At 44.8% G+C, this 14,477-nt stretch overlaps 1 protein-coding gene across 2 annotated transcripts; it reads left to right on the top strand.

Annotated features, from left to right (window-relative positions):
* The first annotated feature begins 450 nt into the window (after positions 1–450).
* Positions 451–6,426, top strand: Ndufs5 (NADH:ubiquinone oxidoreductase subunit S5). Of its 2 annotated transcripts, none has more exons than XM_041652691.1 (3): positions 451–604; positions 2,775–2,992; positions 6,219–6,426. In XM_041652691.1, the coding sequence occupies exons 2-3, from the start codon at positions 2,777–2,779 to the stop codon at positions 6,321–6,323; spliced, it is 321 nt and encodes a 106-aa protein (XP_041508625.1). In that variant the 5' UTR covers positions 451–604; positions 2,775–2,776; the 3' UTR covers positions 6,324–6,426. The 2 variants fall into 2 exon arrangements, with proteins under 2 accessions (XP_041508625.1, XP_041508626.1); XM_041652692.1 differs by having other exon boundaries at positions 550–633.
* The last annotated feature ends 8,051 nt before the right edge of the window (positions 6,427–14,477 follow it).

The raw sequence follows: 14,477 nt of genomic DNA on the forward strand, positions 1-14,477 counted from the left end.
CCGCTATTAACTTTCTTTTAAGATTGACTTTGTTATGTGTATGAGTGTTTTGTCTGTATGCATTCTGTATCACGTGTATGTTCCTGGTGTCGCCGAAGTCAATAAAACATGTTGGGACTCGGCTCCCTCTGCCAGAGCAACAAGCGCTCTTAACCTCTGAGCTCTCCCTCCAGCCGGCAGTCACGTTTACTAAATAGGGAAACAGGCACCCTGAGCTTAAGAAACATGGAATGACACACGTGCTTTGGGGCCACGGCCCACGGGCAGAGCAACTACGTGTGCTTGGAGTGAGAGAAGTAATCATCGTTCCCAAGTGTAACCTCGGACAGTGCTGAGAGCGAGAACACACTACGGCCATAGTCGCCTAAAGAAAGGTCAGTTAATCCGCGGTCAGCATCTGGAGGCGGGGCCGCTGGGTGCGCAGGCGCAGATCGGCGTGCTTGGTTTCTGCGGCTCCCGCAGGGGCACCGCCGGCGATCGGCTTGCGGCGTCGCGCTGTAAACGTCGCACGGCTAGCGTCCTTTACGGCAGACGTTTCTGTCGTCCCGAAACCGGCTGTCGTGTTCTGCGCCCAGGGAGCTTACAAGGGCACTTCTGTGGTGCGGTAGGTGCTGCTGTGTCCGCACAGCCAAGGTGCTTCGCTAAGGCGTCTCCTTGACAAACTCTCTTTCGCTGTGGGTGGCCCGGGCCCTGAGAATGTCTCCCCCTTCCCCGCCGGCCCTCCAAGTCATCTCCGTCCTGTGCCGTACTCCTGCCTTGGCCTTTCCGCCCTGACGTCCCTCTTCTTTTTTTGTTTTTGTTCTAAGACAAGGTCTCTCTGTGTAGTCTTGTCTGGCCTGCAACTCACGCTGTAGACCAGGCTGGCCTCGAACTCAGATCCGCCTGCCTCTGCCTCCAAGGTGCTGGGGTTAGCCACCATGCCAGACTGCACCCCGTTTCTTAACCGGATCCTCCAGTGATTTCGGTCCCCATCCTCCCGAGTCTTCTGCATTCGTGTTGTGCGCTCGGCTCAGCAGCCGCACCAGAACCTCTGTCCCTACACATGCCCTAACTCTTCCTATTGTCATTGCCATATTGGAACTCAATGCTCTGTGTGTGTGTGTGTCTGTCTGTCTGTCTGTCTGTCTGTCATTGCCATATTGGAACTCTGCTGTGTGTGTGTGTGTGTGTGTGTGTCTGTCTGTCTGTCTGTCATTGCCATATTGGAACTCACTGCTCCTGTGTGTGCCCCTTAGAGTTACAGGAAGTTATAAGTTGTCATGTGGATGTGGGACTCGGAATCTCGAAGATTTTTCTCATCTCCTGAGGATTCCTCCCGTGAACTCTAGCTGGTTTCCCGCTTTGCCTGTAACGTGCAGAGTAAATGATTGAAAGGATAGGAAGGAACTTTATAAATTCACTACCAAAAGTATGCATACAGGATGCTATTGATGGGTGCTGTGCTTGCTTTCCAGTCTTAAGCAGTTTTGTCATTTAGGATTATTTTGTTCTCTCTATGTCAACATTACTATAAATTTTCCATGAATTCTTTTTTCTCAATGTCTGTCATATTTTTTTTCTTTTATTTTTTTCGAGACAGATTTTCTCTTGCTATGCAGCCAATCCTGGAGCTCTGTAGACAAGACTGGCCTTGAACTCTGCCTCCTAGGATTAAGGGCGTGCGCCTCCACTGCCTTGTACGTCTGTCCTATTCTACTGGGCACCAAAATTTACCCATTTCTTTATGGTTGTATGTGTAAATTATTTGAAATTTTCTGTTTGTTTTTAATTGTACTTATTTTTTAGCAGTTTCCCAGCATTTGTTCTGATTTTTCTCTTGAAAGCGAAATCCAGTAAGACAGACAGACATTGTTACAGAAATGGATAAAGTACTTTTTTAATTTGATTTTTGTTTTGTTTTGTTTTGTTTTGAGACAGGGTTTCTCTGTTGCTTTGGAGCCTGTCCTGGAACCAGCTCTTGTTGACCAGGCTGGCCTCGAACGCACAGAGATCCGCCTGCCTCTGCCTCCCGAGTGCTGGGATTACAGGCGTGCGCCACCACCACCCAGCTTTAGTTTAATTTTTAATTATGTGTGGATGCGTGAATATGGGCATGTAAGTGTAGCTGCTCTGTGAGGCCAGAGGCATCATATTCCCCTGAAGCTAGAGCTACAGTTGGTTGTGAACGGCCCCCAGCTTGGTTGCTGAGAACCAAACCTGCGTCCTCTGCTAGAACAGCATGCACTCTTAACCACTAAGCATCTCCCCAGCCCAGGGCAGACTGCTTCTGTGAAAGGAGACGCCCTAGAGTCAAAAGAGCTTCCGAAGAGAAGTGTCATCCAGGTCAGGATGGAAAGAGTATATAGGAGAATGTAAGGAAATGTGTTTACACTTCTGGTTTTTGTTTTCTTGGTTGATGGGGTTTTGTTTTTGTTTTTTGGTTGTTTTCTTGAGTCAAAACAATTTTTTCACTATACACACACACACACACATATATACTAGATTTTTCCATGAGTTTTGTGAAAGACCCCTAATTATTCAACTTGGAGAACTTGTCTGATAAAATGTTTGGTAATCTCAGCACATGGAAGGTAGAGGCAGGAGGATGAGGAAATCAAGGCCCTCCTTGACTACACTAGTGACTTGAAGGCAGCCTGGGCGAGATCAGATAGTATCTTTAAAAAAAATGGTTGGTGAGAAGAGATTTCGGGACCAGGACTTCACAGACGAACTGTCTTGTTTTTTTCTCAGAAGCATCTCGTTTTATTACACTCTTATTTTCTTATCGTTTGTAGCCATGCCTTTCTTCGATGTGCAGAAAAAGCTGGGCATTAGCCTCGATCGCCACTTCGTATTTCAAAGTGTTGAGCAGCCCTTCAAGATTCCCTCCCGATGCCATGCTTTCGAAAAAGAGTGGATAGAGTGTGCACATGGCATCGGTGCTACCCGGGCTAAAAAAGAGTGCAAGATAGAATTTGAAGATTTCGAGGAATGTTATCTTCGGTATAAAACGGTCAGTAGGTAACGGTGATGGGAGCCGAATGCCTTCCCTCCCTTTCCCCTTTGCCCCCCCCCCCCCCCCCCCCCCCCGGCCATGCTGGGGATCGAATCCAGGTCTTTGCACATGTTAGGAAGGTGCTCTGTCACTGGATATTTCCAGTCCCTTGGGCCATCTGCAGTGTGCTCAGTTGGTCTTTGGGCAGTGGCTGCTCACATGTAATTAACTGATAAAGCTTTTGTCGCGAAACATCCTGCACTCAGGAAATGAAGAGCCTCTGAGTCTGAGGCGGTCCTGTTCTTCCCTGGTGCTCTTCCTCTTCTTCTCAGCCTGCCCCCTGACTGTGGCTAGAACTGCCTGTGTATTTGGGCCGTATCTTTTCAGTAGTCTGTAAAGCAGAGACTGCCCCCTGGCTTTAGTTGGTTGTTGAAAAGTTTTTGTTGGGTCTGGAGAGATTGGTCAGGACATGGTCAAGAGCACTGACTGCCCTTCCAAAGGACCTCGGTTCCAGTCTCAGCACCCACATGACCACTCACAACTAGCTATAATTACATTTCTAGTGAATCTGATACCAGGTAGCCTCCACTGGCACCTGGCACTCTTGTAGTGCAAAAATGTACATGCAGGCAAAACACCCATACACGTAACATAAAATAATTTTTTACATTTAAAAAGAAAAAGTTGGGGTAGAACTTCCACCGTCATTGATCCCTCCTTGGAGAAGCTCTCAAACCCTGTAGATCTAGCACAGTGAACATGATGGAAGCAGCTGGATGTATTGCTGAAGAAGATGGGGGCGTTCATTAATGACTGCCTTAAGCAAACTTGACCAAAGGTTCAGGGAGGGAAAGGTCTTAGCTAAATGAATTGTATAACATGTGGGCCCTGATCTTAGAGAAGAAAGCATTGGCTTAGGCCATCATTTCATCTATTTTTATGTTGCAGGTTTATCAAATAGAAACTTTTTACTTGTTTACTTATTTTTGAAATAGGGTCTCACGGTATAGCTCTGGCTGGCATGTAACTCACTATATAGACTAGGCTAGCCTCCCACTCACATGTGCCTTTCTCTGCCTGCAGAGTACTGGGATTAAAGGTGTGCACCATTATCCCTGGCTGAAATTTATTTTGTCTCCTAGTTCAGGGAGACAGTCTAGATTTTTGTTAAATTTACAGCTAAGTTACCTGGATCAGAAATTTCCAGTAATGTAAGGGTGTGGTAGCACAGGCCTTTAATCTCCTGACTACATTGTACAAAGTGAGACATGTATGGCTCAAAAGAAAGAAAAAAGAAAACAAAAAGAAACTTAGAAAGAATGAGGGAGTGTCATTAATTTTTTTTAATGTTATTTATTTATTTATTTAGTGTTCTTCAGCCTTGCAGGTGCTGGTATTAACTGGCATAATATTTAATGTCCAGCTGTCTTTAAATATTTTAAAACATTTTATCATGTACAAATGTATTGATTTGTATGTATGCATGTGTGTTCATTATGTGGGTGAATGCATTTGCATGGTAGGTACATGGTGAAGGTCAGAGGACATCTTTGTGGAGTTGATTCTCCCCTACCACGTGGGTCCCAGGGATTAAACTGGGTCTTCAGGCTTGCATCAGCTTCTTTACCCACTGAGCTAGCTCACAAATATCTCTCTTAATAGTATTGTGATTATATATATGACAACATGGGGTGTTCTCATGCCTGTGTCACAAATTCATTCTATCCTCATATAACCTTAATTTAAACCCCAACAGTTGTTGATGGTAGTGTTTGAGGCAGGGTCTTACTGTAGCTCAGGTGTCCTCTCCCAGAGCGTCCTGAGTGCTAGAATTATAGACAGGAGCCACAGTGAGCCATTTATAAATTATTTTGTTTGTTTTGTCTTTTGAGACCTAGTTTTTCTGTGTAACCCTGGCTATCCACAAATATATATGTTATACATAACTATATATGTATAACACACACATAAGAAATCTGTCACTGTGGTGCACACCTTTAATCCTGGCCCTCAGGCAGAGGCAGGCAAGTCTCTGAGTTCAAAGCCAGTCTAGTCTACAGAACAAGTTCAAAGACAGGGTCACGCAGAGAAACCCTATCTTGAAAAATCAAAAAAGATAGGAATTTATTAAAAAGTTGGGAATTGATTTCCAGCTAGTCCTTTTCTTTGTTTTTCAGTTTGTTCTTTAAAGATTAATTTAGTAGGCTAGAGAGCTGGCTCATCAGTAAAGAGCATTTGCTGCTCTTCCAGAGGATTTATTTATTTTATTTTATTTTTTATTTATTTATTTATTTATTTATTTATTTATTTTTGGTTTTTCAAGACAGGGTTTCTCTGTGGTTTTGGAGCCTGTCCTGGAACTAGCTCTGTAGACCAGCCTGGCCTCCAACTCACAGAGATCTGCCTGCCTCTGCCTCCCAAGTGCTGGGATTAAAGGCGTGCGCCACCACCGCCTGGCTATTTATTTTGTATTCAATATTTTGTCTGTGTTTGCAGACCAGAAGAGGGCAGCAGAGCAGACCTCATTACAGATATTTGTGAGCCACCATGTGGTTGCTGGGAATTGAACTCATGACCTTTGGAAGAGTAGGCAATGCTCTTAACCACTGAGCCATCTCTCCAGCACTCTTCCAGAGAATTAAGTTGAATTACCAGCACCCACACCAGGCAGTTTACAACTGCCTGTCCCTCAGTTCTCACTTCTGTGGATATACACGCTCGTGTGTACACATGCACACACAAATACACATACATAATTAATAAAATCTTCTTGTAAAATGGTAAATGTAAAACTTCAAGTCTGGGTGAGGCAGCATTTACCTAGCATGTCACAGTCTTGGGTTCTTGGGTTCAGACCTCAACACAGAAATTTTACTTTATCTTTTTGGGATTTGTTTTTTTTGGAGGGTTTTTTTTTTGGGGGGGGGGGCTTGAGACAATGTTTCTCTGTAATTCTGTCTGCCCTGGAACCTGGCTATGTAGACCAGACTGGACTGGAACTCACAGAGATCCTCCTGCCTATACTTTGGCCTCCTGAGTGCTGTGATTAAAGGCATGTGCCACCATGGCAAGCTACGAATTTTTAAAAACAAAGACAGAAGGAGACTCCATCTCACTGGACTTCTTGCATGAAAGTATTCCTGAATTTAACAGTGAAGCTACAACCTGGCTTTTTCTCCAGCCTTGCTCTCTGGGGCCTATTTCCCTTTACCTTAATTTTTTTTTTTTTTTTTACCCTTAACAGACAAAGCGCCTGGGTGTAATCAAACGACAGCGGGATAAGCTAGTTAAAGAGGGGAAATACACCCCTCCACCTCACCACATGGGCCAGGAGGAACCCAGGCCCTGAACAGAGCAGGTGGACGCTGCTTTTCATGCTGTTTTCCGCTGGGAGAAAGTCTAATGAAAACTGCTTCATTGAGTACATAAAAATAAAGATTTAGTCAACCTCACTTGTTGTGTTTTCTCTCGGGCCAGGCTTTGTAGTGGTGAAAGGTTGTCTATCCCCCTCCTGATTAATGCCGAAGAACTGAAACTGAACCGGGGGCTCAGGGCAGCCAGGCATTCGAGTGCAGTTTGTACAAGGCTCAATATCATCTCACCGCCTTTGATAAGAGGGCTGCTTCCCAGGCCAGCTGTGCAAGGTTATTTAAATGCTCAACCATGTTGTTTGTCTTCAGGAAAACATCTGAGGTACAGAAATATTATTTGAGGAAGGCCGCAAGCATTCCTGTGTTCAAATGTCCTTCTTGGGATAGCAACATGGGGTGTTCCCATGCTTGTGCTACAAATTCATTCTATCCTCATGTAACCTTAATTCAAACCCTAACGGTTGTTGAAGATGGTGTTTGAGGCAGGGGCTCACTGTAGCCCAGGTGTCCTCTCCCTAAGCCTCCTGCCTGCTGGAATTATAGACAAGAGCCACAGTGAGCCTTTTTTTTACAAATTATTTTGTTTTTTGAGACAGTTTTCTGTGTAGTGCTGGCTGTCCACAATTATTTTTTTAAAATATTTATTTTATTTATTTATTATGTATACAATATTCTGTCTGTGTGTATGCCTGCAGGCCGGAAGAGGGTATCAGACCTCTTTACAGATGGTTGTGAGCCACCATGTAGTTGCTGGGAATTGAACTCAGGACCTTTGAAAGAGCAGGCAATGCTCTTAACTACTGAGCCATCTTTCCAGCCCCAACAATTTTTTTTTTTTTTTTTTTTTTTTTTTGGTTTTTCGAGACAGGGTTTCTCTGTGTAGCTTTGGAGCCTGTCCTGGAACTAGCTTTGTAGACCAGGCTGGTCTCGAACTCACAGAGATCCGCCTGCCCCTGCCTCCCGAGTGCTGGGACCAAAGGCGTGCGCCACCACCGCCCCCAACAATTATTTTTTAATAGCTTCTTTTGACTGCATTTTATTATTGGTATGTGTTTGTGGGTATAACCAGAAGGTAACTTGTATTGACTGGCGTTCTTCTCCCACTGTGTGAGCCCCAGGGATCATACTCATGTCTTCAGGCTTGATGGCAGGCACCTTTTATTTAGCTGTTAAGCCATTTCACTGCCCACAAGTTACTTTGTGCCTTAGAAATGCCTGAAGGCCTGTTGGTGGTGGTGCACGCCTTTAACCCCAGCACTGGAGAGGCAGAAGCAGGTGGATCCCTTGTAAATTCAAGTCCTGGTCTACAGATTGAGTTCCAGGAGGATGGCCAAGGCTACACAAAGAAGCCCCAGCTCCAAAATAAATGAATGAATTTAGGTGTGTAGTGGTGGAGCATGCCTTCAATCCCAGCATTTGGGAGGCAAAGGCAGGTGGACCTCCTTCAAGAGTTCAAGGCCAGCCTCATCTACAAAATCAAGTTCCAGGATTGCTAGGACTGTTACACAGATAAACCCTGTATTGAAAACAAAAGAAAAAACTGTCTGAACCTATACCTTAAAAGTTAGTATTAGAAAATAACATTTTTTGAAACAGCCTTTTTTTTTTTTTTTCCTGAGACAATCTTAGTAGTCCTGTTCCCTGGAACTTGTTTTGTAGACCAGGCTGTCCCCAAATTCACAGATCCACCTATCTGTGCCCTCTGAGTACTGTACCACCATGCCCACTTATTTCAGAGGACCCAGGTTCATTTTCCAGCATCCACATGGTGACTCAGCCATCAGTAACTCCAGCGGATCCAATACCCTGTTCTAGAGTCACCACTGGGCATGCACACAGTGCACATATATACATACAAGCAAAACACACACATGAAATTAAATCATTTTAAAAATAGAAATTCAGACTAAGGGGTGTTTTGTGGGTTTATTCATCCTTTGGACTCAGGTGTATAAGTGTGTGTCAGGTGAATGTAGTGTGACAAAAATGTCACCAATACGTGCAACACCTAGTTTTCTGGTGTGCTAGGAAACAAACCCAACACTACTTTTTTATTATTACATTGATTCATTTATATATGTTTTGCTTACACATATGTATGGTACTACATGAGTGCCTGGTGCCCTAGGAGGTCAGAAGAGGGCATTAGATCCCCTGAAACTGGCATGGATGATTATGATTCACAATGTAGGCACTGAGGATTGAACCCAGGTCCAGCTGCTCTTAACACTGAGCCATCTCCCCAAACCCCAAAACCAGCACTTGCATGTTAGGCAAACACCTTACCAACTGTGCCCTGCTTTTTTGTTTTGTCTTGGAGAAGGTATCACTGGACCAGGCTGACCTTTAACTCAGTGATCCTCCTTCCTGAGCACACCAAATGCTGGGATTGTAAGAATAAACCACCAACCCATTAGCCATCCTTCCACCCTTTGTGAAAAATCACAGTTGTGAGGCTGCTCTTACAGGGGATTTGGTTCTTAACAACTACATCAAGCTGTTCATATCTTCCAGTAGCTCTAATTCCAGAAGATTCCACACCTCTGGTCTTTGTGGGAACTACACATACGATACACATACACATTCGAGCTCAAATATTTTATATATATATATATAATTATATGGGGCTGGTGAGATGATTCAGCAGTTGAGAGCACTGGTTGCTCTTTTAGAGGACCCAGTTTGATTTTCAGCAATAGCATGGTGGCTCCCAACCATTTGTAACTCCAGATCTGATGCCCTCTCTCCTAGCTTCCCAGAGTACCAGACGCACAAGTGGTACACAGTCATACCTGCAGGCCAAACACCCATACATATAAAAACTTAGAGTTGTAAATTAATTTGCTAATTTGGATAGGAGAATGTAGCTCATGGGTATAGCGCTTGCTTGGTGTGTGCAAGACACTGGCTTCAGTCCGTAGCATTCCCCTTCCCAACTATTCCCTTAAATGTGTGGTTGGGCGGTATTAACTGCATTCATATTGCTGCGCAGCCATCACCAGAACAATGCCACCCTTTTCCAGAACTCTCATTTCTAAAATGGAAACTTTCCCCAATAAAGGCTAATTCCAGTTCTCTCCCACGAGCCCCTGGCTACCACCATTCTGGCTTCCCCTGGTTTGATTTCTTTGAAGCACCTCCTTAATGTAACATCCCATAATGTTAGTTTTCTTGCTGTTTTCATGGTGCTGGGGATGCTGTTTTCTCTGAACTTGATCCTGAAAAGATTTAAGGTTTTTTTTTTTTTTTTGGTTTTTCGAGACAGGGTTTCTCTGTGGCTTTGGAGCCTGTCCTGGAACTAGCTTTGTAGACCAGGCTGGTCTCGAACTCACAGAGATCCGCCTGCCTCTGCCTCCCGAGTGCTGGGATTAAAGGCGTGCTCCACCATCACCAGGCAAGGTTTAAATTCTTTAGATATTGTAGACATTAAAAGAGGGAGCGGCCAGGCGATGGTTGTGCACGCCTTTAATCCCAGCACTTGGGAGGCAGAGGCAGGCGGATCTCTGTGAGTTCGAGACCAACCTGGTCTACAGAGCTAGTTCCAGGACAGGCTCCAAAGTCACAGAGAAACCCTGTCTCGAAAAAAAATTAAAATAAAAGAGGGAGAGGCCTGAGGCCATGATTCTCTTGGTAGAGAATCCTTGCTTCACAAGTTCAGATTCCCAGGACTCATGTCAAAAGCCAGAGTAGATGGGTGTGGTGGCATAGGCCTTTAATCTTGGCACTCAGCACCCTGAGACAGAGGCAGGTGGATCTCTGTGAGTCTAAGGTCTATATCGTGAGTTCCAGGACGGCCAGGGCTACAGAGAAAAAAACCTGCCACAAAAAAAAAATATTATTAAAATTACACGGTATGGCCGGGCGGTGGTGGCGCACGCCTTTAATCCCAGCACTCGGGAGGCAGAGGCAGGCGGATCTCTGTGAGTTCGAGACCAGCCTGGTCTACAAGAGCTAGTTCCAGGACAGGCTCCAAAACCACAGAGAAACCCTGTCTCGAAAAACCAAAAAAAAAAAAAAATTACACGGTATGAAAATCAGCACATACCTGTAAACCTAGCACTGGGGGACAGAAAGAGGTGGGCCCCTGGGGTGTGCTGGTCAATCATTCTAGTCAAATCAGTGAGCTCCCCAATGCGCTGTCTCAACAAAACAAGGTGGAGAGTTCTTTAGAGAGATGCTTGCTCAGCCTAGGCATCGGCTGAGAAACTGTTAATATGATACAGAAAACCTATTGCTTTTAAAGAGCAGATCAAGAGTTGTCTATGTGGGCACATACAATTCTGGCACTCAGGCAGAAGGATACAGATTTCCAAGTCAGTCTGCTGGAACACATATCAAGGTGCTGTTCAGTAGTGGGAGGACAGGGGTGTGCACACCTTTACTGGAGTACTTGGGAGGCAGAAGAGCATCTCTGTGAGTCTATGAGTTCCAGGCCAGCCTAGTCTACACAGAGTTTCAGAACATCCAAGCCTACATAATGAGACCCTGTCCCAAAATAAGTAAAAACAAACAAACCCTGTAAACCAGGTTGTACGTTGTGGTACACACCTATAATCCCAACACTTAGGAAGTTGAGGCAGGAGGATCTGGAATTCAAATGAACCTGAGTTACATATTGAGATTCTGTCTCAAAATAAATAAATCCAAACAAAACGGTAACTGGAAAACTACAAAATGATGGTGGAAGCAATTAAAGAACAGCAAAACAAGTGGAAAGTTGTCTGTGGAATAGTGCTGGTGCACACCTTTAATCCCAACACTGGAAGGCAGAGGCAGGCAGATCTCTGAGTTTATGGCCAGCGTGAACTACACAATGAGTTCTAGGACAGCTTGGGATATAGAGAGAAACTGTGTCATTAAAAAAAAAATTAAAGAAGAAGATGAGGAAGAGGGGGAAAAAAGATATTATTATGCAATACTGAATGGCAATATTCCCCCAAAGTATTCTACAGACTCAACACACTCTCTTACAAAACCCGTTAGTGTCTTAATAGAAATTGGCCAACGTTCAAATTCATATAGGGCTATAAAGACACCAGAATAGGCAAAACAATACTGAAAAATGAATAATGTGGTTGGGGGACTCAGTTCCTGATTTCAGACCTCACTACAGACCAGTAGCAACTAATGTGATGTGTACTGGCACAGGGATCAACAGAGCTCCATTGAGAGGCACCCTTGTCCCCATATAGCTATGGTCAGTGGATTTTGGCAAGAATATCCAAGACCGGGGGCTGGAGAGATGGCTCAGTGGTTAAGAGCATTGCCTGCTCTTCCAAAGGTCCTGAGTTCAATTCCCAGCAACCACATGGTGGCTCACAACCATCTGTAAAGAGGTCTGGCGCCCTCTTCTGGCCTTCAGGCATACAGACAGACTATTGTATACATAATAAATAAATAAATAAATAAATAAGTAAATAAATAAAATATCCAAGACCATTTAATGAGGAAAGAACAGACTTTTTGACGGGTTCTGGGAATTCAAACTCAGGTTCTTGCATTTTCCTGGAAAAAATTTTAATATACTGAGTCATCTTCCCACCCCCTCACCGCCCCCCACCCCCCGCCCAGAGAATTGTTACCAAGGTAGATAGAGGCAAGAGTGCCAACATAATCTCACGTCCTAACATCGTTATTGTTCAAGGCCGAGCACACTAGGCACACCACCAAGTTTAACCTTCAGGGCACTTAAGGAAGAACCAAGATGGCAGATGGAGCAGTGGTCCTTGACCTCGAACTCAGAGAGCAGTAGGGATGAAATACAGGCACAAATAATCACTTCCGGCAGACGTCTCACTCAGCCCTAGCAGGGAAACAAATCCTATGTGGCGACCCTGGAAGAGGGAGAAAGACTTAAAGAAGTTCTTACCGTAGGTAGAAACCCCTTTGGGGGGAGGGGTCAAATGACACTTCCACAGGCATCGCCTCAGACCGTCAGAAAACATATATACTACGATTCATAAAAGTAGCAAACTTACAATTATGAAGTAGCAAAACAAAAATAATTTTATTGTTGGGGGTCAGCACAACATATTGGTGAACAGTAGTAAACGGTCCCACCATTAGGAATGTTGATGACCACCGCCTTACAGAGTCTGGCAGCACACCTTGAGGCTGGAGACCTAACTCCTTTACAGTAAATGGGCTAGCTCTTTCTCTATGTGGGAGAAGGGAACGCTGTTTCCATTGTAACTGCAGAACATTTTGTGCTTAGTTGTTTCTATCCTGGGAGAAAGGAAACATTTTTGCAATGAGGTAGCAAATCCTGTAAGGATCCCTGCCAGGGACTCCTTCCCCACACCACATTCAGTCTTTACTGTGGCCATCACTTCCCAGAGATGACACTGGTTTGATACAGAGATGTCAAGCTCCAGCTGCAGGGCCTTGAAAGGATGTGAGGTAAGTTTGTAACCAGCATAGATGGTCCCCTATTTACAGAGTATTTGGCTTTGACCAACTGTTTCCAGACAAAAGGATAGGATTATGGTGACAGCACCCAAAATTTTGTGAGATCAGAAACCTTTATTTTGCTGCTGCTGTTGTTGTTGTTTGTTTGTTTGTTTGTTTGTTTGTTTTATTACAGGGTTTCTCCATGTAGCCTGGCTGTCCTGGAACTCATTTTGTAGACCAGGCTAGCCTCAAACCTGGAGATCTGCCTGCCTCTGCCTCCCAAGTGCTGGGATTAAAGGTATGTGCCTCCACTGCCTCAAAGAAACCTACATTTTTTTTAATCAGGAATCTGTATTGATATTATTGTTTTAATGTTGAGATTAATTTTTGTTTTGTTTTGAGACAAAGTCTCACTGTGTAGCCTGAGCTGGCCTCCAACTCCAAACCCTCCTCTCTCCACCTCTCAAGCACTGGGATTCCAGGCCTGTGCCACTATGCCTGGGTAAGGTGTTTTAAGTATTCAGCCTGGTTTCTGTCTCTGGAAAGACAGAGTAGACAAACTTTTCCTGAATCCTCTTACTCAGTACAGCTAACTTCTGGACACTGTATATAAATGGAACAGGCAGGCACCTTGCCATCAAAGAATGACTTGGTGCCATTTCCTGGATCTTTTTGTCCCACATGTGTCAGGATGGATGCCAGAGAGACACCAAGAACCCAAAACTGCCAGTAAGGGTGCCAAAGAAAGTCCGGAGGAGAGCCTGCTCCCTTAGTTAAAGAATAAGGAAAGGTTCTGAAGAGATGGAGAATGTTTAGACAGTGCCATCTTGACACTAGCCTTATTCTTACCCCATCACTGGGCCAAGTAGAAAGCCTAGAGCTGGCTAGGCTAACTGATGAAGCCCCTCCACCTCCCCTCCAAGTGATTAGAACATCACCAGTAATGAGGACATCCATGTCTTTCCACAATAGCAGTGGAGGCCCCTGGGAGACATGAAGAGGTACCATCCCACACACAGCTTGTGTGGTGTCAGTGGGGGCCTAAAGCAGAACCTGCCTAGTGTTTAGAAGAACACCCCTCCCGCTCCAGCTCCAGCTGCCAGTGGAGTCCAAAGGAGACCCTGGACTTTCGCACCCTCCTGGCATTAGGGGATGCCATCCCTGTTCTTCCCACAGAGTTGAGGGAGGAGGAGTAAGCACAGAATAAAATGAGGCCCAGAGGTTGAGCGTATCCAAACTGTCCTAGTCTTGAGCCAGAACCTCTTCTCATACCAAGAACCTCACAGGTTTAACTTGAGGAAAAGGGAAGGCAGATGACTCAGTGGGCAAAGGTGCTGCCCCCAAGCCTCACAACCTGAGTTTGATCCCTGGAATCCACACAGCAGAGGAGAAGCTAACTCTCACATCTTGTCTTTTGAGGCAGAGGCAGGTAGATCTCTGAGTTCGAGGCAGCTTGGTCTACAATGTGAGTTTTGGGACAGAAAGAGCTAAACAGAGAAACCTTATCTTTTTTTTTTTTTTTTTTTTTTTTTTTTTTTTTTTGGTTTTTCGAGACAGGGTTTCTCTGTGGCTTTGGAGCCTGTCCTGGAACTAGCTCTGTAGACCAGGCTGGTCTCGAACTCACAGAGATCCGCCTGCCTCTGCCTCCCGAGTGCTGGGATTAAAGGCGTGCGCCACCATCGCCCGGCTGAGAAACCTTATCTTGAAAAGCCAAAAATAGATAGAGAGATAGATAGATAGAT

Source organism: Microtus oregoni, unplaced genomic scaffold (genome assembly GCF_018167655.1).
Source record: "Microtus oregoni isolate MIOR12 unplaced genomic scaffold, Mior012 000005F_ref0000423, whole genome shotgun sequence".
NCBI lineage: Eukaryota > Metazoa > Chordata > Mammalia > Rodentia > Cricetidae > Microtus > Microtus oregoni.